General features: G+C 62.1%; 1 protein-coding gene across 1 annotated transcript in view; it reads left to right on the top strand.

Moving 5' to 3' along the window:
• Window positions 1-3,203: 3,203 nt before the first annotated feature.
• The window catches only part of PLXNA3 (plexin A3), a 32,188-nt gene continuing 7,653 nt past the window's right edge, over window positions 3,204-27,738 (top strand). The window contains exons 1-24 of the mRNA XM_075016678.1: window positions 3,204-4,371; window positions 4,574-4,756; window positions 6,618-6,746; window positions 6,890-6,990; window positions 7,764-7,887; window positions 9,241-9,397; window positions 9,545-9,644; window positions 9,991-10,105; window positions 10,901-11,101; window positions 14,792-14,888; window positions 15,130-15,320; window positions 15,639-15,784; window positions 15,862-15,982; window positions 16,269-16,405; window positions 16,567-16,767; window positions 17,243-17,336; window positions 20,683-20,922; window positions 21,574-21,717; window positions 21,907-22,141; window positions 22,374-22,513; window positions 22,758-23,014; window positions 23,445-23,511; window positions 23,726-23,872; window positions 24,175-24,334. Of these exons, the coding sequence (XP_074872779.1) occupies window positions 3,217-4,371; window positions 4,574-4,756; window positions 6,618-6,746; window positions 6,890-6,990; window positions 7,764-7,887; window positions 9,241-9,397; window positions 9,545-9,644; window positions 9,991-10,105; window positions 10,901-11,101; window positions 14,792-14,888; window positions 15,130-15,320; window positions 15,639-15,784; window positions 15,862-15,982; window positions 16,269-16,405; window positions 16,567-16,767; window positions 17,243-17,336; window positions 20,683-20,922; window positions 21,574-21,717; window positions 21,907-22,141; window positions 22,374-22,513; window positions 22,758-23,014; window positions 23,445-23,511; window positions 23,726-23,872; window positions 24,175-24,334 (4,642 nt within the window). The 5' untranslated portion in view covers window positions 3,204-3,216. The remainder of the gene's footprint in view (window positions 4,372-4,573; window positions 4,757-6,617; window positions 6,747-6,889; window positions 6,991-7,763; window positions 7,888-9,240; window positions 9,398-9,544; window positions 9,645-9,990; window positions 10,106-10,900; window positions 11,102-14,791; window positions 14,889-15,129; window positions 15,321-15,638; window positions 15,785-15,861; window positions 15,983-16,268; window positions 16,406-16,566; window positions 16,768-17,242; window positions 17,337-20,682; window positions 20,923-21,573; window positions 21,718-21,906; window positions 22,142-22,373; window positions 22,514-22,757; window positions 23,015-23,444; window positions 23,512-23,725; window positions 23,873-24,174; window positions 24,335-27,738) is intronic.

The raw sequence follows: 27,738 nt of genomic DNA, 5'->3' as shown, positions 1-27,738 counted from the left end.
CGGTGAATCACGTGTCATGTCTCCCCCTGGGCCCATGGCCCCCACCCCAGAGCCCACATTGTCCCTGTGACCCACAGTCTCCCCACATCTCACAGCCTCCCACAGGGCCCAGAGCTTCCACCACCCAGACCCACAGCCCCCCAGGGCCCACAACCCCCTGCCAGGACCCAGAGCTCCCACCCAGCCACAAAAACATCCCAGAGCCAAGACCCCTATCCCTAACCAGGATGTCTACCCTGTTCCTCCCTGCCCCCACCAGCCAGCTCTGTCTTCCTCCTGCCCCACTGCTGTCTGTCCTGTGCCCCCACCATCCCATCCCCCAGTTCCATCTTCCCTCTGCCCCACTGCTGTCTGCCCTGTTCCTTTTCCCCACCTCCACTCGCCCATGGGGCGTTGCCATGGAGTCCATCCTGTCTCCTTGCTCTGTCACTATGGAAACGGGCCTGGTGCATCGGTGGCAGCATGTGTTGATCTCCCCTCCCCCACCCTGAAATAAGGAGGTTTCCAGGGAGGAGCTGGGAGCTCCTCAGTTGGGACCCCTGGTTCCAGACCACCCCAGAAGGGGGTGCCAGCTGGGCTGGCAGGGGCTGTGGGACAGGGCTGGCAGGCACCAGGGGAACTGGGGGCTGCAGGTCCAGAGTGAGGGGCACTGGCAGACCCATTCACTGAGACCCAGCCCCATCTAAGCCCCTCCCCTCACAAGCTGGGTCTGGAGCCCAGAAGTGCCGCCAGGCCCAGTGTCCCCTGTCCCCAGGGAGCCAGATTCCCTCTTCCTGCCCCTTGGGCTGCCAAAGGTTTCTGTGGGGCTGTGCCCCCTACAAGCCAGTGCCTGCTGCACCGCATCCTGGTTTGTTCTGTGGGGCAGTCCCTTCCACACCCAGGGAACAGGCTGTATACCCGGGCATGTGAGCTCCTGGCACACTAAAGGAGCAGTGCATCCAGGCATCTGAAGACCTTGGACACCCGGTTGACTGAGTGTGCATGAACAATCTTCATAGGTGTGCGGTGTATATGACTTGCACACTTGGGCAGTGAACCTTCAGTGTACAAGCACGTGAGCATAAATTCTTTGCACATATGATACCAGGTGGGCGTGAATACCTGGTATGGCCCTGCGCAGCAGAGCATGCGAGCCCTCTTTGCACGCATAGTGCAAGAGATCCCCTCACACACGCAAGGAGCTGGTGTGAGCCAGTCTTGCACACCTGAAGCACGGGCAAACCCTTTGCACACTCGCCCCTGTGGCTCCAGCCAGCGGCCGCAGGGCTGCAATGAATGGTCGGGCTGATCCATTCCTGAGGTGCGGGGTGGTGGGGAGCTCACGGGACTGGGGCTTTGGGTTCGCCCGGCCGCCCCATCTCCCACGAGAGGAACTGGGGGGAGCAGGGCAAGGCAGGGGGGTCGCAGGGCCGGGCCCTTGGGGGGCTTCCCAATCCCATCCACTCACCCCCGTATTCCTGTAGTGGTGCAGCCCGCGTTTAAAGGGCCTGGCTGGGCGGGGAGCGGTCTAGCTGGATAGGGGTGTGCGGCTGCGGCTGCAGGTAGGCGGTGGCGGCGGCTCGGGCTGGGGATGCAGTGGGGTGGGGAACCCCAGGATGGGGGTACGGTGGTCGGGAGGGCTGGGGATGCAGTGGGGTGGGGAACCCCAGGATGGGGGTACAGTGGTCGGAAGGGGCTGGGTGCAGTGGGGTGGGGAACCCCAGGATGGGGGTACGGGCGCGGGGAGGAGCGGGGTGCAGTGGGGTGGGGGTCTCCACAATGGGGCTAGGGGTACAGTGGGGTGGGGAAACCCAGGATGGGGGGTATGGATGTGGGAAGGGGCTGGGCACAGTGGGGTGGGAATACCCAGAAAGGTGTAGCTGGTTACAGTGGGAATTAGAGAGGCAGGTGGTGGGATCAGTTTGGGGGGAGCCCCCCACATCTGAGCTTTTGGGATGCAGGGATCAGGGCATGAAGGAGCTTTGCACTGAGAGTCAGCTGGGATATGGGGGAGGAGCAAGACCAGCACGTAAGGGGCTGCATGTCTGGCCCAGGAGGGGGATTTGAGGGGGACGGGAGCAAGCCTACATACTGGGGGTGGGCTGTCTCTGCAGAGCGGCTGGGCCCCAAGTATGCTCTGTGACTTTGGAGCTACAGCTGCCCAGTGGGCATGTCATTCTGGGGGCTGGGCACCCCACTCCCAGCTGCCTGATCCCCACTGCCCTCCAGAAAAGCGAATGGCATGGATCTGCTGCCCCCTAAAGCCTGCCCCATTTCTGACCCTGGGTGCACGCTGTACTAGTCAGAGTGAGCAGGGCTGGGCCCCTGGATGCCTGGGGTCTCTCTTGGGCTCTGGGAGGGGAGTGGATTCTGGATAAGGAGGCAGGACTCCTAGGTTCTCTCCTTGCAAAGCAATGACTTAGGGGGCTGATGCTGTGGGGGCCCTTGTCTGGGGTACAGATACCCCCATCCGAGCTTCTCTCACAGCGAGAAAAAGGAGCTGGGGTGGGTTGGGCAGCTGGGGTTTGGAGAAATCTGTGGGGAGAGGCTGGGCCCTCAGACTGAGTGGGGGTCAGCTCCATGCCTGCTGGGCGGGGAATGAGGGGTGTCAAGCTGGCGGGGTAGGATGGTTGGGGCCGGGTGGCTTTGGGGCCAGTGTGGAAAGGGAGCTTGGGGGTCTGTATGTGGTCTGACCCATATCTCTGGGGTTGTCATCACTAGTCCCCTTCAGCCCCTCTGAAAGGGGGCTGTCCCCTCACTGGGAGGTCAGGGCCGTGGTTTCCCCAGCTCTTTGAGTCTTAGCAGTGGGTGGGCCTGTGGCTTGTGGGGGTGATGGGGGGCTTGTTGCTGGGGGACACTCTGATATGTCCATGTCTCAGGGTTGTCCCCCCCCAGCATGTAGATGCTCTGTGGGGGAGGTGTGCTAAGGAGAGTAGGGCACACTGGGGCATCTGGCAGGGGCTCTGCCCACAGCATCCAGCGATGAGGCAGGGTGGACCCAGAGTCAGCCCTGTCTGGAGTGGGCTGCGGGGGCAGGCAAGGGGCAGGGGCTTGGGTGAGTCCCACTGGGAGGATTGAGAGGGGTCTGGGGCAGGTGATTAGCTGGGGAGCTGGGCGTCCTCCTCTGTGGGGAAGGGACTGACCTGTGGAACCTGGGCTGGGGGTGCACAATGGGGACAAGGTCACCCCTATCAACCCCTCTCCCCTGCCCAGGCCTGCCGACCTCAGCATCCTGCCATGGCCCCTCCAGTGCTGCTGGGGGCCATGGCCCTGCTGCTGCTGCTCCCTCCAGCAGGGGGGCCCCCGCCACCCCTGGCCCAGGCCTCCTTCACAGTGCCCGACGAGGGGCTGACACACCTGGCTGTGCACCGGGAGACAGGCGAGGTCTTTGCTGGCGCCGTGAACCGCATCTACAAGCTGGCAGCCAACCTGAGCCAACTGCGGGTGCACCAGACGGGACCAATGCCCGACGACACCCGCTGCTACCCCCCGCCCGCTGTGCGCCCCTGCCAGTACCCGCTGGCACCTGCCGACAACATCAACAAGCTGCTGCTGCTGGACTATGCAGGCGGGCGGCTGGTGGCCTGTGGCAGTGTGTGGCAGGGTGTGTGCCGCCTGCTGCGCCTGGCCGATCTGGCCCTGCTGGCGGAGCCCCACCAGCGGAAGGAGCACTACCTGGGGGGCGGGCAGGCAGCCGACGCCATGGCCGGCCTCATCCTGGAGCAGCCAGGCCAGGCCAGCCGGCTCTTCGTGGGCACACCAGTGCAGGGCCGCTCAGAGTACTTCCCCACGCTGTCTGGGCGGCGCCTGGAGCATGACCCCGCCAGCCCAGCCATGCTCACACTGCTCTATCAGGACGAGTTCATCTCCTCCCAGGTGCGGGTGCCCTCCGACACGCTGGCGCTGCACCCAGCGTTTGACATACACTACCTGGCCGCCTTTGGCGCAGGCCCCTTTGTCTACTTCCTCACGCTGCAGCTGGACACGCGTCAGGCGCCACTGGAGCCTGGCCCCGGCCCCGACGGCTCCTTCACTTCCAAGCTGGTGCGGCTCTGCGCCCATGACCCCGAGTTCTACTCCTACGTGGAGTTCCCGCTGGGCTGCGCCCACGCTGGCCAGGAGTACCGGCTGGCCCAGGCTGCGCGGCTGGCCCCCGCTGGCCCCCGGCTGGCGCAGGCGCTGGGGCTGGCTGCGGGCCAGGAGGTGCTGTATGTGGCCTTTGCCCAGGGCCAGAAAAACCGAGCGGCACCACCCCGCCAGAGCCTGCTCTGCCTCTTCACGCTGGAGGAGATCAACCGACGCATCCAGGAGCGGATTCAGAGCTGCTATCGTGGCGAGGGCCACTTGGCCCTGCCTTGGCTGCTCAACAAGGAACTGCCCTGCATCAACACGGTGCGCAGGAGTGACCCCGGCATTAGGGAGCCTGCCCCCCGCTCTGTGCTGCACAGCACTCCCCTTCCAGGAGAGGACCCACATGTCCTAGCTCCCAGGGGGTCTGGGGTAGCATAGGGGGGCCGGACCCTGTCAGGTGTTTAAGGGGAGCTGGGCACATGGGGGGGCACTGAGCTGTCACTAACACCCCCTTTCTCTGCAGCCCATGCAGATCACTGGCAATTTCTGTGGGCTGGTGCTGAACCAGCCACTGGGGGGGCTGCAGGTGATTGAGGGGCGCCCCCTGCTGACCGAGCGCAGTGAGGGGCTGTCCAGCCTCACTGCCTACACCTACCAGGGCCACTCCATCGTCTTCCTGGGCACCCGCGCTGGCTCCCTCAAGAAGGTGAGACCTGGAGGTCCCCCAGGACGGCTGGGGACCCTCCTTTTGTGTCAGCCTCCCCACTGGTGCCCCTCGCTCCTGACCCACTGTCCCCACCAGCCCAGCCCAGCCCATGCCCCTCACTCCTAACCTGCTTCCCCCCAATACCCAGCCCTGCCCCCACAGCCCAGCCAGTGCCCCTCACTCCTTACCTGCTTCCCCCCAATACCCAGCCCTGTCCCCGCAGCCCAGCCTGTGTCCCACACTCCTAACCTGCATCCCCCCAATACCCAGCCCTGCCCCCACAGCCCAGCCCATGTCCCTCACTCCTAACCTGCATCCCCCTGATACCCAGCCCTGCCCCCGCAGCCCGGCTAGTGTCCCTCACTCCTAACGTGCTTCCCCCCAATATGCAGCCCTGCCCCCACAGCCCAGCCGGTGCCCCTCACTCCTAACCTGCATTCCCCGCCCAATACCCAGCCCTGCCTCTGCAGCCCAGCCCATGTCCCTCACTCCTAACCTGCATCCCCCCAATACCCAGCCCTGCCCCCGCAGCCCAGCTGGTGCCCCTCACTAGCACCCTGTAGCCCTGGCCAGCCCAGCCCTGGGTTCCTCGATGGTCGCTGTGGTTGGCAGTGGGAACAGCTGGAGACAAAGTCAGACCATGTGCCAAGGCCCCAGCTGCAGCAATTTACCATCTCTTTGGGCAGTTCCAAGGTATGCTCCCCGCCGGATGGGCCGGGCCGCACACAGGACTCTTCACCCCCGGGCTTCCTCTTCTCTGCTTCCCATGGGCTTCTCTGGCCCTGCCCCTCCCCCAGCCCTAAGCCTGCCCCAGTGCTGCTGCCCAGAAGGAGAGTTGCCACACAGCAGTGCTGGGGCCCATTCAGCGTTAGCACAGTAGCACAGGGACTTGCCAGGCCCCCTCCTTTGTCCCAGCTGCTGTCAGGCCAAGAATGGGAGTGAGGAGCGCCAATAGGGCTGGGAATCGGGGCTGCAGACTGGGAGTGAGGGGCATCGGCAGGGCTGGGAAGGTCTGTGGGAAGGGAGTGAGGGGCACCGGCACCGTGAGCGGGAGGAAGTGTCTGCCAGGGAAGCCAGTTCAGTGCCATGAAGCGTGGTCTCATCCACCCCCAACTCCCGCAAACCAACTCAGCTCCTTCCAAACCCGCTCTTAGAGCCAACATCAAAGGCTGGCGGGTTGGGATGGAAAATGCTGAGTTCAGAGCAAAACACTTCTGTGGGAAAGTTAACTCTAGAGCTGCTGCCTTGTCCCCATGCCCTTCTGGTGCCCCACACTCCTGACCCACAGCCCCAGCCAGCCCAGCCCTGGGACCCACCAACTGGCCCAGCCAGTATCCATCGCTCCTGACCCACAGCCCCTGCCCCCTCCCAGCCCTGGGCTCTCCTCTATGCTCCCCAGTCCTTTCCCAGTCAGCTACCATGCCTGGGGGAACATGGTGTGTCTGGATCTCAGCCTCTGCCCTGACCCAGTTATTGGATGGGGGGGCTGGGGTGGGTGTCTCACCATCTCTAGCTCTGACCCCCCCATGGGGCTCAGCTTGTCAATGGGGTTATTCAGGGAGAGGGAGGGGCTGGGCCCTGGGGAGCACTAAGGATGGGAGGCAGTCCCTTTCCCTGCCCCCGCACACTGGCTGCCTTGTCTGAGCTGCCGGCCCCATGGCCCGGGGACCCAGCTCTGAAAGGGCCCTTTGTCCCTAGGGAGAGGCTGGGGGTGGCTCTGGGGCAGACCACCCTGTCACTGGCTGAGGGGGACAGAGGGGAGACAGCCAGGCTGATGTCCCCTCCCCCACTCTTTTCTGTGGGCCCCTCTTATGGCTGGGGGGGCTCTGCGCTGGTCTCTCACAGCTGCCTCCCCCTCCAGGTGCGGGTGGATGGCCCTCAGGAGGCCCATCTGTATGAGTCGGTGCCAGTGACCCCTGGGCAGCCACTGCTGCGGGACATGGAGCTGAGCCCGGACCAGAGGCACCTCTACGTGCTGAGCCCTGGGCAGGTGGGGAGGGGAAGGGGAAAGGTGGGGGTGGGGGAGGGGCAGGAGGTCGGGGCAGGCTTGGGGGACTGGGGAGGGGAGAGGCATGGGGGGAAGGGAGGGCAGGGGTAGATGATCTGCCCCGGCAGTAAGCCCTCCCCCCTCAGGTGGTGCGGCTGCCATTGGAGACCTGTGGCCGGTACCCCACGTGTGATGCCTGCTTGGGCTCCAGGGACCCCCACTGTGGCTGGTGTGTCCTGCACAACCGGTGAGATCACCCAGAGCTGAGAGAACCCAGGCATCGGAGCTCCTGGGCCCCCACTTCCCTCCCACAGCTGGGAGAGAACCCTGGAATTTTGGCTCACGTCCCCCCGCCCCCCGCTCTAACCACTAGTCCCTTCCCCCCAGCCAGAGCCAGGGAGAACCCAGGTGTCTGGGCTCCCAACCAAGACAGGTTTCTCCTTTTGGGTGACACTGGCAGGGTGTCTCTGGCCATGCAGAAGAATGCAGCTTGCCCACATCAGGCACCTGCTCAAATCTTCGCCATGTCTGAGCTCTGGGCACTTAAGTAAACTTCCAGGCTGGAGTGGGAGGGAGAGGGGCTTGGGGGTTCGGGGTGCAGGGAGGAGGTGGGGGAGGGGTGCAGAGCTGGGGGGGGACCTGGCAGCTGTGAATGAGACATGCCATGAATTAGTCATTGCTCCCCCGAGCCTGGGTGTTGGCCATGTTCTGTGACCCTCCCCCATCTGCTGTCTGTACAGATGTTGACCCGCCCCCGGTGAGTCCCGCTCCCACCACTGCTGGATTTAAACCTCCTTGTGCAATACAGACACAGACCAGCATGAAGTGACAACCCCTCCCAGCCAGTGCCCCTCACTCCCACCCCACACCTCCTGGTTCCCCACCCCCTCACCATGCCAGGTCCCTGGGCTGCCCCTCCCCCAGCGCTGCGACTTGCCCTGTGATGGGGCATCTGGGTGTGGAGTAGGGCAGACCTGGGGGACTCCGAGGCTGGGCCTGACCTCCCCCATGGCCCTCCAGGTGCTGCCGGGAGAGCGAGTGTCCCCGGGCACTGGAGCTGTACCGCTTCGTGACTGTGCCGGGCCAGTGTCTCCACATGGTCGTGGAGCCCAAGAATGTTTCTGTCACCGCACCCAGAGCCCTGGTGAGTGGGGCCCGGACACCTGGGTCCCTGGTTTGCAAGGTGGGGGCAGAGGTGGTCTGCCCCCCACCTGTCCCTTTGGAGAGGGAGAATGTGGGACCCTGACACCCCTGGCATCTCTAGTCCCTCCAGGGACCCCGTCCCCTTACTCTACCTCTGGGGACCCTGCCCACCCCGATCACTGACCTCCAGGACCCCACTTCCCCCACTCTGTCCCCCCACAGGGACCCTGCCCACCCCCTATCACTAACCCCCGGGACCCTGCTCCCCCAACTCTATTCCCCTACAGGGACCCTGCCTGCCCTCCATCACTAACCCCTGGGACCCCGCTCCCCCAACTCTATCCCCCTACAGGGACCCTGCCCGCCCTCCATCTCTAACCCCCGGGACCCCACTCCCCCAGCTCTATCCCCCTACGGGGACCCTGCCCACCCCCTGTCACTAACCCCTGGGACCCCACTCTCCCAACTCTATCCCCCTACGGGGACCCTGCCCACCCTCCATCTCTAACCCCCGGGACCCCGCTCCCCCAGCTCTATCCCCCCACAGGGACCCTACCTGCCCCCTGTCACTAACCCCTGGGATCCCACTCCCCCAACTCTATCCCCCTACCGGGACCCTGCCCATCCCCATCACTAACCTCGGGACCCCACTCCCCCAACTCTATCCCCCTACAGGGACCCTGCCCGCCCTCCATCTCTAACCCCTGGGACCCCGCTCCCCCAGCTCTATCCCCCTACGGGGACCCTGCCCACCCCCTGTCACTAACCCCTGGGACCCCACTCCCCCAACTCTATCCCCCTACCGGGACCCTGCCCATCCCCATCACTAACCTCGGGGACCCCACTCCCCCAACTCTATCCCCCTACAGGGACCCTGCCCGCCCTCCATCTCTAACCCCCGGGACCCCGCTCCCCCAGCTCTATCCCCCTACGGGGACCCTGCCCACCCCCTGTCACTAACCCCTGGGACCCCACTCCCCCAACTCTATACCCCTACGGGGACCCTGCCCACCCCCATCACTAACCCTCGGGACCCCGCTCCCCCAGCTCTATCCCCCTACGGGGACCCTGACTGCCCTCCATCTCTAACCCCTGGGACCCTGCTCCCCCAGCTCTATCCCCCCACAGGGACCCTGCCCGCCCCCTGTCACTAACCCCCGGGACCCCACTCCCCCAACTCTATCCCCCTACTGGGACCCTGGCCATCCCCTGTCACTAACTCCAGGGACCCCACTCCCCCAACTCTATCCCCTACGGGGACCCTGCCCGCCCTCCATCTCTAACCCCCAGGACCCCGCTCCCCCAGTTCTAACCCAACTCTACCTACGCCCCCCACCATGCATCTCTGCTCCAGCTGCAGCTGACTGTGCAGAACCTCCCAGACCTGGGGCCTGGTGTGAGCTGCTCCTTCGAGGGTCTGGGACAGAGTGATGCGCAGGTGGTGCCCGGGGGCCTGATCCGCTGCCAGTCGCCTGCCCCCTGGGAGCTGCCCCCCAGTGCCCCGTCCCACGGTGAGTTTAAGGGCAAAGGGTGGCCCGCAGGGAGGAGAACTTGGGCAGGTGGGGGCAAGGCTTGGAAAGATGTGGGGCTGTGGTCAGGGGCCATAGGCTGTGGGGGTCCAATCCCCCGCCCATGACGCTGTCCCCTGTGGTCCCCAGGTGCTGCTCGCACCGTGCGGCTGCAGCTCCACTCCCTGGAGACTGGGATGGACTTTGCCAGCGTTGATTTCGTCTTCTACAACTGCAGCCACCTGTCCACGTGAGCAATGTCTCTCGCTCCTGACCCGCAGCCCCTGCCAGCCTGGCCCGGCCCGGCCCGGCCCGGCTCAGTCCTGACCTGAACCTCCCCCACCAGCTGGCAGTGCCCCTCACTCCCAACCTGCGGCCTTGGCACATTCAAGCAGTGACAAGACAGGGCAGGAGGACCACATGTTGGGGGTGGGTGGTTCCTGGGAAGGAAGCAGCTTAGCAACCCCTCTCCCACTGCACAGAGGGGCTGGGAGAGGAGCCTGCTGCCAGCATTATCCCTGGCCCCAGGGGAGCTCTGGGTCTGGGAAAGGGTGGGGGAGAGATTGAGCCCATTAACCCTTTGCTGCCCTCCCCAGGTGTCTGTCCTGTGTGAGGAGCCCATTTGCCTGCCAGTGGTGCAAATATCGCCACATCTGCAGCCCTGATCCGCGGCACTGCGCCTTTGCTGAGGGCCGGGTCAGCACCGCCGAGGTGGGACTCCCAATCCAGGGTGTGAGCAATGGTTCCCGGCACCCCAGCCCTAAGCCCAGAGCCTGCCACAGCCCTGTGCCGGGCCATGGGTCCCTGTAACCTGCCCTTATCTCACCAGAGCCCGCCACAGCCCCATGCTGGGGTCCCTGTAACCTGCCCTTGCTTCCCCAGAGCCCACCACAGCCCTGTGCCGGGCGAGGGGTCCCTGTAACCTGCCCTTATCTCACCAGAGCCCGCCACAGCCCCATGCTGGGGTCCCTGTAACCTGCCCTTGCTTCCCCAGAGCCCACCACAGCCCTGTGCCGGGCGAGGGGTCCCTGTAACCTGCCCCTCCCCAGAATCCACCACAGCCCTGTGCCGGGCGAGGGGTCCCTGTAACCTGCCCTTGCCTCCTCCCGCCCCCCACTCTGCAGGCAGCTCTCCAGCTGCGGAGGGGGAAGGGTGGCAGATGTCAGCCTCTAGTGAAGTGTAATTGGCCACAGGGGGATGGAAGGGCCAGTGGTGCGGGTCGTGGGGATAATCGACAGCCAGGGCGGTGGCTGGGAGGAGCAGCTGCAGACAACGCCCAGGGCCAGGCAATGGGGACATGGGGGCAGGAAGGGCTGTTGCTGCTCCCTGCCCAGTGAGTTGTCTCTGAACTGCTTCCCGGTAATCAGTGTCTAACAAGGGGGCCCAGGGCAGGGCTGTGGGTCAGGAGTGAGGAGCACGGCCGGGATGCCTGGGTTCTCCCTGGCCTGGGTGGGGGAGGAGCTGGGAGCCAGGACACCTGGGTTCTCCCTGCCTCTCTCTCCACAGGGCTGCCCAGAGCTGCTCTTCACAGGGCAGCTCCTGATCCCGGCGGGGGTGCTGCAGCCGATCACACTCCGCGCCAAGAACCTGCCGCAGCCGCAGTCCGGCCAGAAAAGCTACGAGTGCGTCTTGGCTGTGCAGGGCCGGCGCCAGCGGGTCCCGGCCGTGCGCTACAATTCTAGCAGTGTGCAGTGTCAAAACAGCTCGGTGAGCCCCTGCCCAGGCCCAGGCCCAGCCCCAGCCCCTCTGCCAGCCTGCACTGGCGAGGGCCATGGTTCAGGAGTGAGGGGCACCAGCAGGGCTGGGGGTGGGAACCTGTGATGGGGTTCAGGGGTCCCCAAGCACTGCACCCCATCCGCAGGCAGGAGTGACTCTCACTCAGCAGGTAGAACAGGAAGTTTATGAGGTGACAGAGCCCAGCTCAGCACAGAGGGGTCAGTACAGCCGGCAGAGACAGTCATTCCAAGCTGTCCTGGGGAGAGGAGCCCGAGGGATGCCCCTCTGGGGTGTAGCTTCCCCCCTCCCCAGGCTGGCTCCTTCCAACTCTCTCTAACTGCCGCCTCCCATTCAAACCCAGCTCAGCACCTCCCTGCTCTGTGTTCAGAGCAGAGGTGTTACCTGCCAGCCTAGGTTACAGCCCCAGGGTCATCCTTAGCCGCTGGGAGCTGCTCTGCCTGTCTCACACACATCCATCCTGAGTCTCCCATGCACCCCCCCACTCCATCACATCTCTGCCCCCTTCCAGACCGAGCTGAGCGGGGTCACTCAGCCAGTGACCTGGGGAAGTTCGGGGCCCTCCCTGCGTGACAGGGCATCGGCTATGGTGTTGTCGTTCCCCTTGACATGGACCACCTCCATGTCGTAGTCCTGCAGGAGCAGACTCCACCGCAGGAGCTTGGTGTTGGCCCCTTTCATGTGATGCAGCCAGGTCAGGGGTGAGTGATCGGTGTACACGGTGAAACGCCGTCCAAACAGGTACGGCTGCAGCTTCCCCAGCGCCCACACCATGGCCAGACATTCCTTCTTTATGGCCGCGGAGTTCTGCTCCCGGGACAGCAGCTTCTTGCTCAGGTACACGACGGGGTGTTTCTCCCCCTTGTCATTCACGTGCATTAGCACAGCGCCCAGCCCCACGTCTGAGGCATCGGTGAACACCAGGAAGGGCTTGTCAAAGTCTGGATTTGCCAGCACTGGAGCCCTAGCCAGAGCCTCCTTCAGCGCACAGAGGGCCTCTTGGCACTGCTCGGTCCAGACCACCTTGTCAGGCTTTCCCTTCTTACACAGCTCTGTGAGGGGGGCTGCGATGGAGCTAAAGTGGGGCACAAACTTCCGGTAGTACCCCGCCATCCCAATGAAGGCCTGGATCTGCTTCTTAGTCTGGGGTACTGGCCAGTCTCTGATGGCCTCCACTTGCTGGAAGGTAGCGGTTGCCCCCTTGAGGCCAAAGAGCAGGACCAGGAACTTGTAGAGCCCCCACAGGAGTGATGAAAGCTGACTTGAGCACGCCCACCTCCTTGTCCCCCCCATTTCAGGTGTACCCTTGCTATGAGTACCTTGAAAGGGGTCCTGTCTATTCCTGTTACAGTCAGGTGGGAATTGGGCATCCGGTCTGGTGCCACCACCCCAGGCCAGGCCAGCATCACGTCTGCACCCCGTCCCACAACCCTGTGGGGCCTTTCCCCCATCCACCTCGAGGGATATGAGGCACTTGCGCCACAGGGGCAGCCCCTCCCACACTCTGTAAACTGAGCCCTGTGCATTTGGGCCCCCTGAGAAGCTGGTCTGTGGGGCCGACTCGGCCCAAGCTGAGGACACACTGTCAGCACCACCTGCCTAGGCCGGCAGCCCCTCTGGCTTCTGTGACTCCACCCAGTTGACTCCATGAGCCCCCGGCCTGCTCAGCCTGTCTGGGAACTTGTGGCACTGGACTGATCTATGCCTCTTCCGCCCACAGCGATGACAGCTCAGGTCTTGTGGTGTCCCTTGGGCCGGCTGATCCATCCAGGCCCTGGCTGGCCCTCTGGGAGGCGGATGTCTGGCCCCTCTTTCCTGGGTTTGCCCCATAGGTGATCCCCTCTGTCGTGTAGCTAGATCGGTCTCTCCGGGACTCCCTGTCCCCCGGGATTCCCTTTTGAACCTGGGCTGGCTGGCTGTGACTTCATTCGCCAACTTCCCCACACTAAGTGAATCCTCTGGCTTTCGGTCCTCGAGCCACACCCTCAGGCCAGGTGGGCACACTCCATTGAACCACTCCAGGACCATCAGCTTGACCAGGTCCTCTGTGGTCTGGGCTCCCACCCCAAACACCCACTGGTAGTAGTACGGCATCAGGCCGGAGGCCAGGTCTGCATATGTCTCCTCTGGCCTCTTCTGCGCCTCCTGAAACTTCTTCCTGTACATCTTGGGGGTCAGCCCGAACTCATGCAGCAGGGCCTATTTGACCTGCTCGTAGTCCCCAGGCTGTAGTCCCCAGCTGGCTGAGCACCGCTGTGACCTTCTGGTCCAGCAAAGGGGGTGAGCTGTCGGACCCATTCAGCTGGGGGACCCTTGTGCAACTCGCAGTCTCGCTCAAAGGTGGTAAGGGACTTGTCCATGTCCCCTGGGTCCTGACACTGGGCCAGCATGCGCATCTCCAAGTGACTGGCCACCCTGAGCCGCCTGGCCCTCTCCCCACTCACCGCAGCTGGGGCCTCTTGGCGTCTTGCCTCCACCGTGGCCCGCTCGTGCTCCCGCTCTCGCTCTCTCTCTCTCTCCTCCCGCTTTCTCTCTTGTTGCTGGCACTCGTGCTGACACTCCCTCTTTCATTCCTGGTGCTCTCACATTCCTGGCACTTGTGCTCAAGCTCTCTCCCCTGGGTTCCTGGGCTTCCAGTTCCTTTAATCGCACCTCGAGCGCCAGCCGTCGCAGCTTTGCCACGGGGGACTCTGCCCGCGATGGACTACCTCTAGCTGAGCGTGACCTGGTGGGCACCGCGTCTGTCTGACAGCGTCGAGCCCCAGCTCCTGCCTGAGAATCTGAAATGCTCCCAGGGGGTGACCAGCCACTTCCTGCCGGGACAGGCTCTGGCCCCCTGGATCAGTCATTCTCTTCCAGCTGGGCAATCAGCTGGGCCTTGGTCACCTTCCTTGCGGTCAGGCCCCTCTCTCTGCACAGCCCCGCGAGGTCTGCCTGCAGGAGTCAGGTAAAATCCATCTCCCCGCCGTCCCGCTAGGGTATCCACTCACCGGCAGCCTCTGCAGTGCCGCAAGGCCCCAAAAACTCGCTCTGTTCCACCTCCAGCACCCCTGGCTCTTGTGAGTCTCTTCCTTTCTACTGCATTCAGGCAGTCACTGCCGGAAGCCTATCCACAGGTGCAGTGCATCCCACCAGTCACACCAGCGTGTTGGGGTTCAGGGGTCCTCAAGCTCTGCACCTTGTCTGCAGGCAGGAGTGACTCTCACTCAGCAGGTAGAATGGGAAGTTTATTAGGCGAGAGAGGCCCAGCTCAGCACAGAGGGGTCAGTACAGCCGGCAGAGACAGTCATTCCAACCCGTCCTGGGGAGAGGAGCCCGAGGGGTGCCCCTCTGGGGTGTAGCTTCCCCCTTGCCAGTCTGGCTGCCTCCCAACTGTGAATGGGAGCCTATGGCTGAGCTGGCAGGAGCTGTGGATCAGGAAGGGCACCAGCAGTGCTGGGAAGGATGCAGGGTTGGGCTGTGGGGGCCTGTGGGTCAGAAGTGAGGGGCAGTGGCAGGGCTGTGAGGTGGGAGGGCAGGGGTGAGGGGCACCAGCAGGGCTGGCTGTGTTTGATGTTTCACCCCTGGAGGGGCGGGGATGCTGTGTTGCCAGGTGATGGAACAGTCTGTTGCTAGGAGATGCCTGGCTTCCTCCTTTTAACTCTCTATCCCTGCTCCCCCCAGTACTGGTACGAGGGTGATGCAGTTGGGGAACTGCTGGTGGAATTCACTGTGGTCTGGGATGGAGACTTCGCCATTGACCAACCCCCCGGCTTCAAAGGTACAGAGGGGCCCTACAAGGGCAGGGCAGTTATGGTGCAAGGGGGCCACACCAAGAGGGCTGGGAGTGATTAAGAGGCTGGGGTGGGGGGTGGTTTTGGGGTCGGGATAGGGGCCCTCTATGCTAGGGGCAGTTATGGGGCTGGGGCTGGTGGGGGCCATACCAGGGAGGCTGGGGACACTTATGGGGCAGGGGCACCATGCTGGGGGAGCTGCCTGTCTCTGACTCCCCTCTCCCCCAGCCCTACTGTACAAGTGCCCAGCCCAGCGCCCAAGCTGCGGTCTGTGTCTGCGCACCGACCCCCGGTACCAGTGCGGATGGTGCCTGCCTGAGCAGCGCTGCCTCCTGCGCCCCCACTGCCCAGCCCCCCACCTGCACTGGCTGCCACCTGGCCGGCGTGGAACCCGCTGCAGCCATCCCCGCATTACCCAGGTAATGTCCCCATCCCCATTTCTCCCCGGATAACACCCCTCCCCTGCTGCCCCCAGGGGTCCCTCCGTGGCTGCCCCATAACCCCTCATATCCTCCTATCACCTGAGTAATGCCCCTCCGCTTTTGCTTCACCATGCCTGGGCAATGCTCCCTCCCCTGCAGCGCCCAGGCAGCAGGGCTGCTTGACCCACTCCTATCTTTGGCCAGCCCCTGTTTCCACTGTGGACTCCCAGTTTGGGACTCCTGCCCTGGGGTCTGGCATGGGTTGGAGGCTGTGGCAGGTGAGGACTGGGGGTCTCTGTTCCTTGGCCTCCCCAGGTGGTACCAGCAGCAGGACCCAAGGAGGGTGGCACACTGGTCACAGTGGAAGGCGAGAACCTGGGGCTGCAGGTGCAGGAAATCGGGGTGCGAGTGGCTGGGGTGCGCTGCAACCCACTGCCGGGTCACTATGTCCCTGCCCAGAGGTGAGGGGCTGGGACACAGGGGTTGGGAGGGATGGGGGATGGGGCAGGAGCCATGGGCTGACCCCTCCCCCCCACAGGCTGGTGTGCGAGATGGAGGAGTCACTGGTGCCTGACCCTGTGCCTGGTCCTGTGGAAGTCTGCGTGGGTGACTGCAGTGCTGAGTACCGGGCCCGATCCCCAACCTCCTTCACCTTTGTGGTACTGAGGGGTCCAAGGCTCCTGTGGGGAGCACGTGGGGCTGTGGGCAGACCCCTGGGGTAGGTGGGCTGCCAGGGGAGGGGCCGTGGGCAGACCCCTGGGGGTAGGTGGGCTGCCAGGGGAGGGGCTGTGGGGTGACTTATGGGGGCAGGAGGGCTGTGGGAGGGGTGTGGAGGGGCCGTGGGGCGATCCCTGAAGATAGCCGAGCTATGGGGAGGCTGACTGGTAAATCCAGGGGTCTGGACACCCATCTGTGCGTTTACCCCATAAGTGCTGTCTCTTCCAGAGCCCCAGGCTGTGGGGGCTCAGCCCCACAGGGGGGCCAGTATCGGGGGGGACCCGCATCACCATCACTGGGACACACCTGGATGCCGGGAGCCACGTGAACGTCTCCATGCAGGGGGCACCCTGCCAGCTGCTCCGGTACTGGGGAAGGGGGAGGAGCATGGGGCATAGTGAGGAGCTGGGGGGTGGGGAAGGCTGGCTCTCCTGGGGGGGGCTGATGGGGATTGGGGGCTGGGGGCGGCTGGTGTGGTCCTGGAGGGCAGGAGTTCTGGGAGTTCTCACTCTGTCCCCACTGGCAGGAGGAGCCCTGAGGAAATCATCTGCTTGACCCCCCCGTCTGCACTGGGCCCTGGCCCAGCCCTGCTCAGTGTCTGCATCGACCGTGCCATCCTGGGCCCCCCGGTCCTCCTGAATGACACCACTAGCCCCCCTGGTCTCAGCTTCCACTATGCCCCCGACCCAGCCATCCTCCACGTCGAGCCCCAGTGGAGCATTGCCAAGTAAGAGCTCCCCTGTGCCCCCCATGGCCACTCCACCCCTCTCATCCCAAAAACCATCCCTGCCCCCGCCATACCCCCTGCCCCACTCAGACCTGTGCAGAGAGCATCCAGCGGGCTGGAGGCAGGTGCAGAACGGGTCAGTTCTGTCTGGTCCCAGCCTGGCCCAACACTTGCCACAGCCTTGGCCAGGGATAAGCACCTGTATCACGGTAGCACCTGGGTCCTGGGCTGGGAGGTGGAAAGGGGACAGAGCTGTTGGTGGGAGAGGGGCGCAGTCATGGCAAGTGGATATCAGGAGGGGTGGTCTGGGCCAGTCTGGGGCCATGGCATGTGCTGGGAATGACAGGGCCAGCCAGGGCAAATATTTCAGCTCCTTGGCTATGGCCCCAGTCCCCCTGCCTGGCCCCACCCCCATGACCAACACCCTCAGGAAGCTGATTTCACCCCCTCCCCTGCAACGCCCTTCCCCACCCAGCGGCAGCACCAGCCTGACGGTGACCGGGACCCGCCTGCAGAGCATCCAGGAGCCACGCATCCGAGCTGTGTACGGGGGCATTGAAACCATCAACGTGAGTTGTGTCCGGGCTGGTGCCATCAGCTGGGAGTGGGGGTCAAGTTGCATGGAGAGGGAGAGTTTTCAAAGGGACAGGTTCCTGTGAGGGAGCCCTGAACCCCCTGCCTCCCTCATGCACTCACAGACTGTGTCCACAGTTGGCCATATGGTCTGTGAGCAGAGACCCCTCTGGTGCACCAGCCCCTTTGGGTGGTACTTTCACTTGGGGGTTCAGCCCCCTTGCTTTCTGGGAACATACCTCTCAAGGCCCCGAGCACACCCGTCTCTGCTGTGGGCCCCCATGGAGCCCTGGACCCCTGCCCCCCGATGCACTCATTGGCTGTGCCACCCGAGCTGGGTCGGCCAAGCACCAGGGCACTTGTCGCTGGGGGCTCCATTCTGTGCTGGTTTCTTCACCAGCCAACTCCCTCCCCCTCCCCGTGTCACACCAGTAACACCAGGGTACCGAATGTCCCCTCCCTGCATGCAAACCCTTCGACCTCCCCAGATCCCCCTGCACCAGCCAACTCCCTCCCGCTCCCCGCATCACACCGGTAACACTAGGGCACAGAGTGCCCACCCCCATGTAAACCCTTTGACCCCCAGATCCCTGAACCAGCCAACTCCCTCCCCCTCCCCACGTCACACCAGTAACACCAGGGCACCGAGTGCCCCCTACATGTAAACCCTTCGACCCCCCAGATTCCCTGCACCAGCCAACTCCCTCCTCCTCCCCACATCACACCGGTAACACCAGGGCACCGAATGCCCCCCACATGCAAACCCTTCGACCCCCAGATCCCTGCACCAGCCAACTCCCTCCCCCTCCTCACATCACACTGGTAACACCAGGGCACTGAGTGCCCCCCCATATACAAACCCTTCGACCCACCTCCATCTCCCTTCACCAGCCAACTCCCAGCATCACACCAGAGGACTGAGTGCCCCCCTCTGCCTGCAAACCTTTTGAACCCCGCACAGCTCCCCCATTTTATCATACCTCCCAGCCAACACACCCAGAACTGCTCCCTGCTGAACCCCGTCATGGATAGGCCCCTGTGGTCTGGGCCCCCTATGGGGTCCCTGATCCTCTGTAACATTGGAGATTTTCTGTGGCACTGCTGAGAAGGGTCAAGTCTGGGCAAATTGCTTGGCAATGGAGCTACTTACAGCCCAGACACTGGGTCCTCCAAACCTGTCACACAGGCCACGTCTGTCCCCACACTGCCCAACCAGACGTCACACCAGCAATTCCCTCGCACACTCCAGCTGCCCGTGTGCCACAGCCCGTCCCCGCCATGCACTGACGAGGTGTTATGGAAACAAATCACACTAAATCTACCCAGGTTCTCCCAGTCCCAAAGGGCCAGGCACATCTGCAGGTAAATGTACCCCCGATCTAATGCCAAGGTCTAATACCTCCGATCTAATGCCAAGGAATACGCTGGGCCAGTCCTTTAGAATCATAGAGTGTGAGGACTGGAAGGGACCTTGAGAGGTCATCGTGTCCAGCCCCCCGCCCTCGTGGCAGGACCAAGTACTGTCTAGACCATCCCTGATAGACGTCTATCTAACCTGCTCTTAAATATCTCCAGCGATGGAGATTCCACCACCTCCCTCGGCAATTTATTCCCGTTCGACCACCCTGACAATAAGGAACTTTTTCCTAATGTCCAACCTCAGCCTCCCTTGCTGCAGTTTAAGCCCATTGCCTCTTGTTCTATCCTCAGAGGCCAAGAAGAACAAGTTCTCCCTCCTCCTTATGACACCCTTTTAGATACCTGAAAACTGCTCTCATGTCCCCCCTCAATCTTCTCTTTTCCAAACTAAACAAGCCCAATTCTTTCAGCCTTTCTTCATAGGTCACGTTCTCTAGACCTTTGATCATTCTTGTCGCTCTCCTCTGGACCCTCTCCAATTTCTCCACATCTTTCTTGAACTGCGGTGCCCAGAACTGGACACAATACTCCAGCTGAGGCCTAACCAGCGCAGAGTAGAGCGGGAGAATGACTTCTCGTGTCTTGTTCCCAACACACCTGTTAATGTATCCCAGTACCATGTTTGCTTTTTTGCAACAGCATCACACTGTTGACTCATATTTAACTTGTGGTCCACTATAACCCCTAGATCCCTTTCTGCCGTACTCCTTCCTAGACAGTCGCTTCCCATTCTGTATGGGTGAAACAGATCGTTCCTTCCTAAGTGGAGCACTTCGCATTTGTCTTTATTAAACTTCATCCTGTTTATTTCAGACCATTTCTCCAATTTGTCCCTGACTACGGTTATCCAGCCAGTTTTGCATCCACCTTATAAGAGCTCCATCTAAATTGTATTTGCCTAGTTTATTGATAAGAATATCATGTGAGACCATATTAAATGCCTTACTAAAATCTAGGTATGCCACATCCAGCGCTGCTCCCTTATCCACAAGACTCGTTATCCTATCAAAGAAAGCTATCAGATTGGTTTGAAATGATTTGTTCTTTGCAAATCCATGCTGGCTGTTCCCTATCAGCTTACCACCTACCAAGTGTTTGCAGATAATTTTCTTAATTACTTGTTCCATTACCTTTCTTGGCACAGAAGTTAAACTGACGTCTGTGGTTTCATGGGTTGTTCTTAGTCCTTTTTATAGATGGGCACTATATTTGCCTTTTTCCAGTCTTCTGGAATCTGTCCTGTCTCCCATGATATTCCAAAGCTTATAGCTAAAGGTTTGATAATAAAAAAGAAAGAAGAAAAGTTTTAGAGTAAAATTGTTAAAGGAATCAGATTCCTTACAGCAAAGTGCAATTCTCGGTGCTGGCTGCAGTGGAGGTGGAATAATCTGCTGTCTTGTAAGTCTCTGGAGTACATCCTTTGTTCGGACAGGTCAGACAGAGATCCTTCCAGGCTGCAGTAATAGCAAAGAGGCTTCTGGAGTGGAGGAGGAGGACCCCCCCACCCCCACAGGGTCCCTTTTCTACCCCTGCCCACATGGAGAGAACCCATTGTCCTCATTTGACCTATGCCCCAGGTGGAGTGAGCAAGGCCCCGTCCATGCCTGACTGTGCAGCAGGCATGGCTCACAGGCAAAGCTCCTCAGACAAGGTACACGGTCAGGGTGTTTCTGCTGTACACTTGGCTAACAGCACCTTCTGTAGGTTGGCTGCACCTCCTGCAACTGTCTTCTCCAAGCAGATGTTTGCAATGCAAACCCGGAGCCGCCCCCACACTCCGCACCCAGAACAAGACCACCAGAGCAGCTCTGACAGTCAGCCATGTGCACACCCCGGGTCCTGTGCAAACAAGCTGGGGCAGTCCCAGAGCATGGTAGTGATAGTGCTGTGTTTGCCAGTAACATCCCACCCTCTGCCCCCCAGAGCTGCCGCGTGCTGAACGACTCTCTCATGCTCTGCCAGGCACCTGGCATTGTGCCAGGGCGACAGGAGCTGCCCATGGTGGGGGCAGCACCTGACGAGTTTGGCTTCTTGCTGGATCATGTCCAGGCAGCGCGAATCCTCAACCACTCAGCCTTCACCTACTACCCCAACCCCCAGTTTGAGTCCTTCGGCCCCACAGGGGTGCTGGAAGTGAAACCCGGCTCCCACGTCATCCTGAAGGTACGGTGAGATGTTGGCAGAGGGCTGTGGTTCAGGAGGGAGGGACAGGCACTGGCAGGCCCTGGGTGGAGGTCCAGGGGTTGGCTGGCAGGGGCTGCAGGTCAGGAGTGAGGGGCACCAGTAGGGCTAGGGGGAGACCAGCCCTGGGCTGGATGGGTCTGTGGGTTGGGAGTGAGGAGCACCACGGGTCCTGTACCTACCTCACTGTCGCCAAAAGGCAGGAGTCACTGGGCCCTGCAGCCCCCAGCCCTGCCCCCACCCACAGGCACCTGGGATGCGGCCAGCAGGAGAACAAGAGGGTTATTGGGTGACAGGGATCTGGCGCAGAACAGACTTGTCAACCAAGGCAGAACCAGTCAGTTCCATCTGTCCCTGTAGGGAGACATGAGCCAGGCACCTGCCTGCCCACCCCTCCCTTTGGCAAAAGGCATCACCTGCTCTCCCCCTACGAAGGATGTCAGCCACTGTGTGCATGTGGGAAGCTGTTATGCCCCAAACACCCATAGCCAGATAGGCATTTATGTAGGGAAATTGAGGCACGCCTTAGGGTTACTCTAGGATGGCAGAACTCATGTGCAGCATACCTAGGGGACCAACCCTGCAGTTTTGCACATCTGAATGCCTGGGTCCTATCTCCCCGCAACCCCCCAGGGCCGGAACCTGATCCCAGCAGCTGCAGGGGGTGCCCGTCTGAACTACACCGTGCTGATTGGGGGGGAGCCCTGTGCACTGACCGTGTCAGAGACACAACTGCTGTGTGACTCACCCAGCCAGACGGGGGAGCAGCCCATTACGGTATGTGATGAGGGCAGCCCCTTGCTCGGTGGCATGGGAGGGAGGTAGGGGGTCAGCACAGAGGACAGGGCCAGTGGGGAGCTGGGAGGGTTGTGTCCTTGGGTCCATGGGGGATCTGGGGCAGTGCCCCTGCCTCCACCTTGCACGTAGTGGGGGACTGCCTGTGTGTAACTACTTCCGCCATTGCAGATCCTGGTGGGGGGCCTGTCCTTCTCACCTGGCACCCTCCACATCTACCCTGAAGCAGCCCTGCCCCTTGGGGCACTGGCGGGGCTGGGCGCAGGGGGCTCCCTGCTGCTGTTGGCTATCATCGGGGTGTTGGTTGCCTACAAGCGCAAGACCCGTGATGCTGACCGGACCCTCAAGCGCCTGCAGCTGCAGATGGACAACCTGGAGTCACGTGTGGCGCTGGAGTGCAAGGAGGGTGAGGGGCAGAGAGGGACAGGGTGGGGGTCTGTGGGCTAGGAAGGGGACAGGGGGACTGCAGAGTAGGACGGAGCTAGAGGCCAAGGTTGAGCTGGGGGCTGGCAGCCAGTGGGTGCCCTGAGTGCGGAGTAGGAGGTGGGAGGGATGGGGCAGGAGAGGCTGGGGGAAGGGTGAGGGGCAGGAGAAGCCGAGGCAAATCTCCTCCTCCTCCTCCCCATGGCTCCCTGCAGCCTTTGCAGAGCTGCAGACGGACATCAACGAGCTGACAAACACCCTGGCTGGGGTGAAGATCCCATTCCTGGAGTACCGGACCTATGCCCTGCGTGTGCTCTTCCCCAGCCAGCAGCCTCCGCTGCTGCGCCAGGCCCATGTGAGTGGGGCAGGGTGCATGGTCAGGGTAGAGAGTGGCTGCGGGGTCCGGTCTCATCTTCCCAGGCCCCGCTGGGGTGAAGGGCTGGGGTCAGGATGGGCCCATGGGGTCTCTCACCCCTGCCCCCCCCCCCAGGTGTCCCCCAGGGCAGAGCAGGGCTGTGGGGCTGAGGGAAGGAGAAGATGGGGCTGGGCAGGGGCAGGGGCAGGGGCACGGGGTCTCCTTCTCACCCCTGCCCCCCCAGGTGCCCCCCGGGACAGAGCGGGGTCTGCGGCTCTTCGGGCAGCTTCTGCACTGCCAGCCCTTCCTGCTCACCTTCATCCACACACTGGAGGGGCAGCGGGGCTTCTCCATGCGGGACCGCGGCGCTGTGGCCTCCCTCACCCTGGTGGCGCTGCAGGGCCGGCTGGACTATGCCACCCGCGTCCTTCGGCAGCTGCTCGCAGACCTCATTGAGAAGAACCTGCAGAACCGGGCGCACCCCAAGCTGCTGCTGCGCAGGTGGGGCCCAAGGACCCTCACCGGAACCCCTGGGAGCCCCCCAACCCTCGCCGGAGCCTCCTAACCCTCACTGGAACCCCCAGGAGTCCCCCAGCCCTCGCAGGAACCATCCCAGAGACCCTGGGACCCCTGGGACCAGTGTTCCCTCTAATGATCCTAGTGGCATGCAAGATAAGTTCTGTTCTGTGCACTGGGGTGTGTGCAAATGTGCACTACCAGGAGACGCACATGCTGCTGGCCAGGGCGCTTTGCTGGGCACCTGGGCAGCCGCTTCTGGGGAATGCTGCCTAGGACCTCCCATGTTGCCCTGGAGCCCCCACAACCTCCTGCCCATTGCCCTGGGGCCCTGCTGAGCTGCATTCTCCCACAGTGAAACCCCCAGGTCCTCAGTAACCCAGACACCTGGGTTCCCGCTTCCCCCTCCCCCCAGGACAGAGTCAGTGGCCGAGAAGATGCTGACAAACTGGTTCACCTTCCTGCTGCATCGATTCCTCAAGGTGAGCCGGGCGGGGACCTCTGATGTCTGCCTTCCCGCCCCCCCGGCGTGTGGGGGTGAGGAGCTGGGAGCCCGGATGCCTGGGTTCTATGCCGGCTCTGCAAAGGGGTGGGGAGCTGGGAGCCCAGACGCCTGGGTTCCATGCCGGCCCTGGAAAGGGGTGGGGAGTTGGGAGCCCGGGTGCCTGGGTCTCAGTGGTTCTCCCTCCCCACCAGGAGTGTGCCGGGGAGCCCCTCTTCCTCCTCTTCTGTGCCATGAAGCAGCAGATGGAGAAGGGGCCAGTGGATGCGGTGAGCGGTGAGGCGCGCTACTCACTGAGCGAGGACAAGCTGCTCCGGCAGCAGATCGACTACATGACCCTGGTCAGCCGGGGGCGGTCAGGAGGGCTGTGGGGTGTGAGGGAGAGGGCAGGAGGTTGGAAGGGGGCATGAGGATGGGAAGGCTATAGGGCATGGGGGACAGGGAGGCAGGGACCAGGAGGGGCTGTGGGGTGTGCGCCTGGAGGCCCATTGGCCAGGGCTGGACCACACCCCAGCTGTTACCCAGGGACCTCGGGGAGTGGACACCAAGTCGTGCCTTGGCTAGAAACGAGAGGTGAGGGAAGGGGGCACGTGGGGGTGGGGTTCAAAGAGGCGACCACCCCTGACTTGCTGCCCCTCCCCAGACGCTGCACTGTGCCAGCCCTGACCCCCCAGGTGGAGCTGAGGTGCCTGTGAAGGTGCTGAACTGTGACACCATCACCCAGGCGAAGGAGAAGCTGCTGGATGCAGTGTACAGAGGGGTCCCCTATTCCCAGCGCCCCCGGGCTGGCGACATGGAGCTGGGTAGGAGGGATGCGGCGGGTCCCCCATTCCCAGCACCCCTGGGCCAGTGACATGGGGCTGGGTATGAGGGATGGGGGGTCCCCTATGCCCAGTGTCCCTGGGCCAGCGACATGGAGCTGGGTAGGAGGGATTGGGGGTCCCCTATGCCCAGCGTCCCTGGGCCGGTGACATGGGGCTGGGTATGAGGGATGCGGGGGTCCCCTATGCCCAGCGTCCCTGGGCCGGTGACATGGGGCTGGGTATGAGGGATGGGGGGGTCCCCTATTCCCAGCGCCCCTGGGCCGGCGCCATGGCACAGGGGTGAGAGGTGACCAATGTGTAAGGAAGTCGCTGGGCCCTGCACCCCCTTCCGCGGGCAGCTGGGCTTTCAGCTAGCAGGAGAGCAGAAGGGCTGTTAGGCACCTGTGTAGAACAGGATCCAGAAGCACAGGAGCTTCCATCCCTGGGAGAGGTGGGTCCCAAGCCACACCCTCGGCCCTCCACCTGCCTCCCCAGACAGCACAGACTGTCCCACTCCTTGCAGCCTGATCCCGGCCTCTTCCTCTGGCTTTTGTCCTGCTTCCTGGGCATTGGTTGTCCCCTGGTCCCCCACCCCGGGTGTGGGTGCGAAGGGGATTGGCTGCTGTGTGCATGGGAGAGGCTGTCACACCCCACACACCTAGCAGCCACTGGAGGTTGGGGCCATGGCCAGACACTGAGCCCAGGCACACTGACAATGGGTGAGCAAAGGCGGCAATGACAGCTGGGCCCTGCCTTTCACAAGGGCTGGGAGCTTGGGGCTGCCGTCTCTGCCGCTGTAGCAGTGACAGTGGCTGGGAGCTCTGGGCCCCTCTGAAATCATGCAGTGAGACGCTCTGGTGGGGATTTGGGGTGGGAGAAGCGGGGCAGTGCCTCGCTCCAGGCATCGCTGAAGGCTGACTGTCCTTGGTCCTGCCCCCTATGCGTGAGGCCCCTCCCCTTCTGGGGTCATGGGGCCGGACCCCCTCCCCACCATCTTGTCCCCGGCCCTGCTGGCTGAGGTGCACACGTGGGGTTACTCTTGGGCGACAGAAGATGTGCAGTGTAACAAGGTGAATAAAATCCCCAGTTCATCACATCTCACCCTCCCGCTTCAGCACCTGACAGGCATCTGACAAAGCAGGTCTTTGCCCATGAAATCTTATACTCCAAAACATCTGTTAGTGTGTAAGGTGCCACAGAGCTTCTCATTTTCCACCCCCCTTGGAGACCGAAATGAGTGGGGTCAATTCCGTGGGGGCCTGGGTAGTTCAGGATCCTCCCTGTGTGACAGGCCATCAGCTACAATGTTGACAGTGCCTCCATGTGGTAGTCCTGCAGGAGCAGGCTCCAGCCCAGGAGCTGGCGTTGGCCCCTTTCATGTGCTGCAGCCAGGTCAGGGGCGAGTGATCGGTGTACCTGGGGACGCGCTGCTCGAACAGGTACGGCTGCAGCTTCCCCAGAGCCCACCCATGGCCAGACATTCCTTCTCTATGGCTGTGGAGTTCTGCTCCCGGGGCAGCAGCAGCAGCAGCTTCTTGCTCAGATACACGAAGAGGTGTCTCTCCCCCTTGTCGCTCACCTGCATTAGCACAGTGCCCAGCCCCACGTCTGAGGTATTGGTGGACACCATGAAGGGCTTGTCAAAGTCTGGGTTCGCCAGCAGTGGGGCCATGTCCAGAGCCTCCTTCAGCACACAGAGAGCCCCTACGGTGCCCGAGCCTGATCACCTTGTCAGTCTTCCCCTTCTCACACAGCTCCATGAGGGGGCTGCGATGGAGCTAAAGTGGGGCAGAAACCTCTGGGTAGTAGCCCTCTATCACGGTGACGGCCTGGATCTGCTGCTTAGTCTGGGGGCACTGGCCAGTCTCTGATGGCCTCCACTTTAGCTGGCTCTGGCTTTAAGCAGCTGCTGCCCACCTTGTGGCCCAGATAGGTCACCTCAGCCAGCCCCACCTTGCACTTCCCAGCTTTGATAGTCGGTCCAGTCCCCTGAAGCCAGTCCAGCACCTGGCTGACCTGGGACATATATGCCTCCCACATTTGGCTGTAGACACAGATGTTATTGATGTAAGCCAAGGCAAAACTGTCCATCAGGTGCTGGAAGATGGCAGTGCCCCCTTGAGACTGAAGGGCAGGACCAGGAACTCTCGGAGCCCTACCAGGGTGATGAAACCGATTTGAAGCAGGCATCTTGGTCCAATGGTACTTGCCAGTACCCCTTGGTGGAGTCCATGTGGGAGAGGTAGTGGGCTCTCCCAAGCTTGTCCAGGAGGTCATCAGGCCTAGGCATGGGGTAGGCCTCCAACAAGGGGATGGTATTGAGCTTGTGACAGTCCACACAAAATGGGATCAACCCATCCTTTCCTGGGGGTCTAGCACCATGAGGGGGGCCTGGGGCTGGAGGCTGGCTGGATCGCCCCCCAGTGCCAGCATGTCCTGGATCTCCTGTTCTAGGTCTTGGGCTGTTTTCCCCGTGGGGGTGAATGCAGAACACTTTATGGGAAGGTGGGTGCCTGTCTCTTCTCGGTGGACAGCCAAGTTAGCGAGTCTGGGCTGGCTGGAGAACAGCTGCTGGTGTGAACGCAGCACCTCCCTGATTTCTGCCTGCTGGGCAGGGGTTAGCTGGTCAGAGAGGGGAATAGATTCCAGCAGGGAGCCAGCTCCAGGCCCAGCAAGCAGACCCACCAAGGCATCATCCCTCTGCCCCTCCCAGTGCCTGCATATGACTAGCACCAAGGTGTCCCTGTCTCAGCACGGTTTCATCATGTTGACAGAGTGCACCTGGTGACTGTGAGCCTGGTTTGAGAGTTCTACCACATTGTTCACCCAAGTTAGCTGGAAGGGGCTGTCCCAGGCAGCTTCCTCTGCCACATGGGTGTGAGAACGATCACCTGCTCTCCAGTGGCGCACATCTGGGTCTGGTGTTGCGGTCATGCCAGACCATTTGCTTTTCTTGAGCTTTAGCTAGGTTCTCCCTGGCCAGGTCACAGAAGCACAGGGCTGGAAGGGACCATAGGCAGTCATCTAGTCCAGCCCCTGCTTCAAGCAGGATCAGCCCCCACTAAGTCATCCCAGCCAGGACCTTGTCCAGCTGGGACTTAAAAACCTTAAGGGATGGAGAATCCACCACCTCTCTAGGCAACACATTCCAGTGCTTCACCACCCACCTGGTGAAGTAGTTTTTCCTACTATCTAACCTACACCTCTTCCTCTTCAACTTCAACTTCAACTCCTTGTTCTGCCATCTGACACCACTGAAAACAGTTCCTCACCCTCCTTTTTAGAGCTCCGCTTCAGGAAGTTGAAGGCTGCTATTAAATCACCTCTAAGTCTTCTGTAAAATAAACAAGCCCAAATCCCTCAGTCTATCCTCAGGAGTCTTGTGCTCCAGCCCCTTAATCATT

This window comes from Carettochelys insculpta, chromosome 22 (genome assembly GCF_033958435.1).
Source record: "Carettochelys insculpta isolate YL-2023 chromosome 22, ASM3395843v1, whole genome shotgun sequence".
NCBI classification, from domain to species: domain Eukaryota; kingdom Metazoa; phylum Chordata; order Testudines; family Carettochelyidae; genus Carettochelys; species Carettochelys insculpta.
This window is presented reverse-complemented; position numbering and strand designations above follow the sequence as displayed.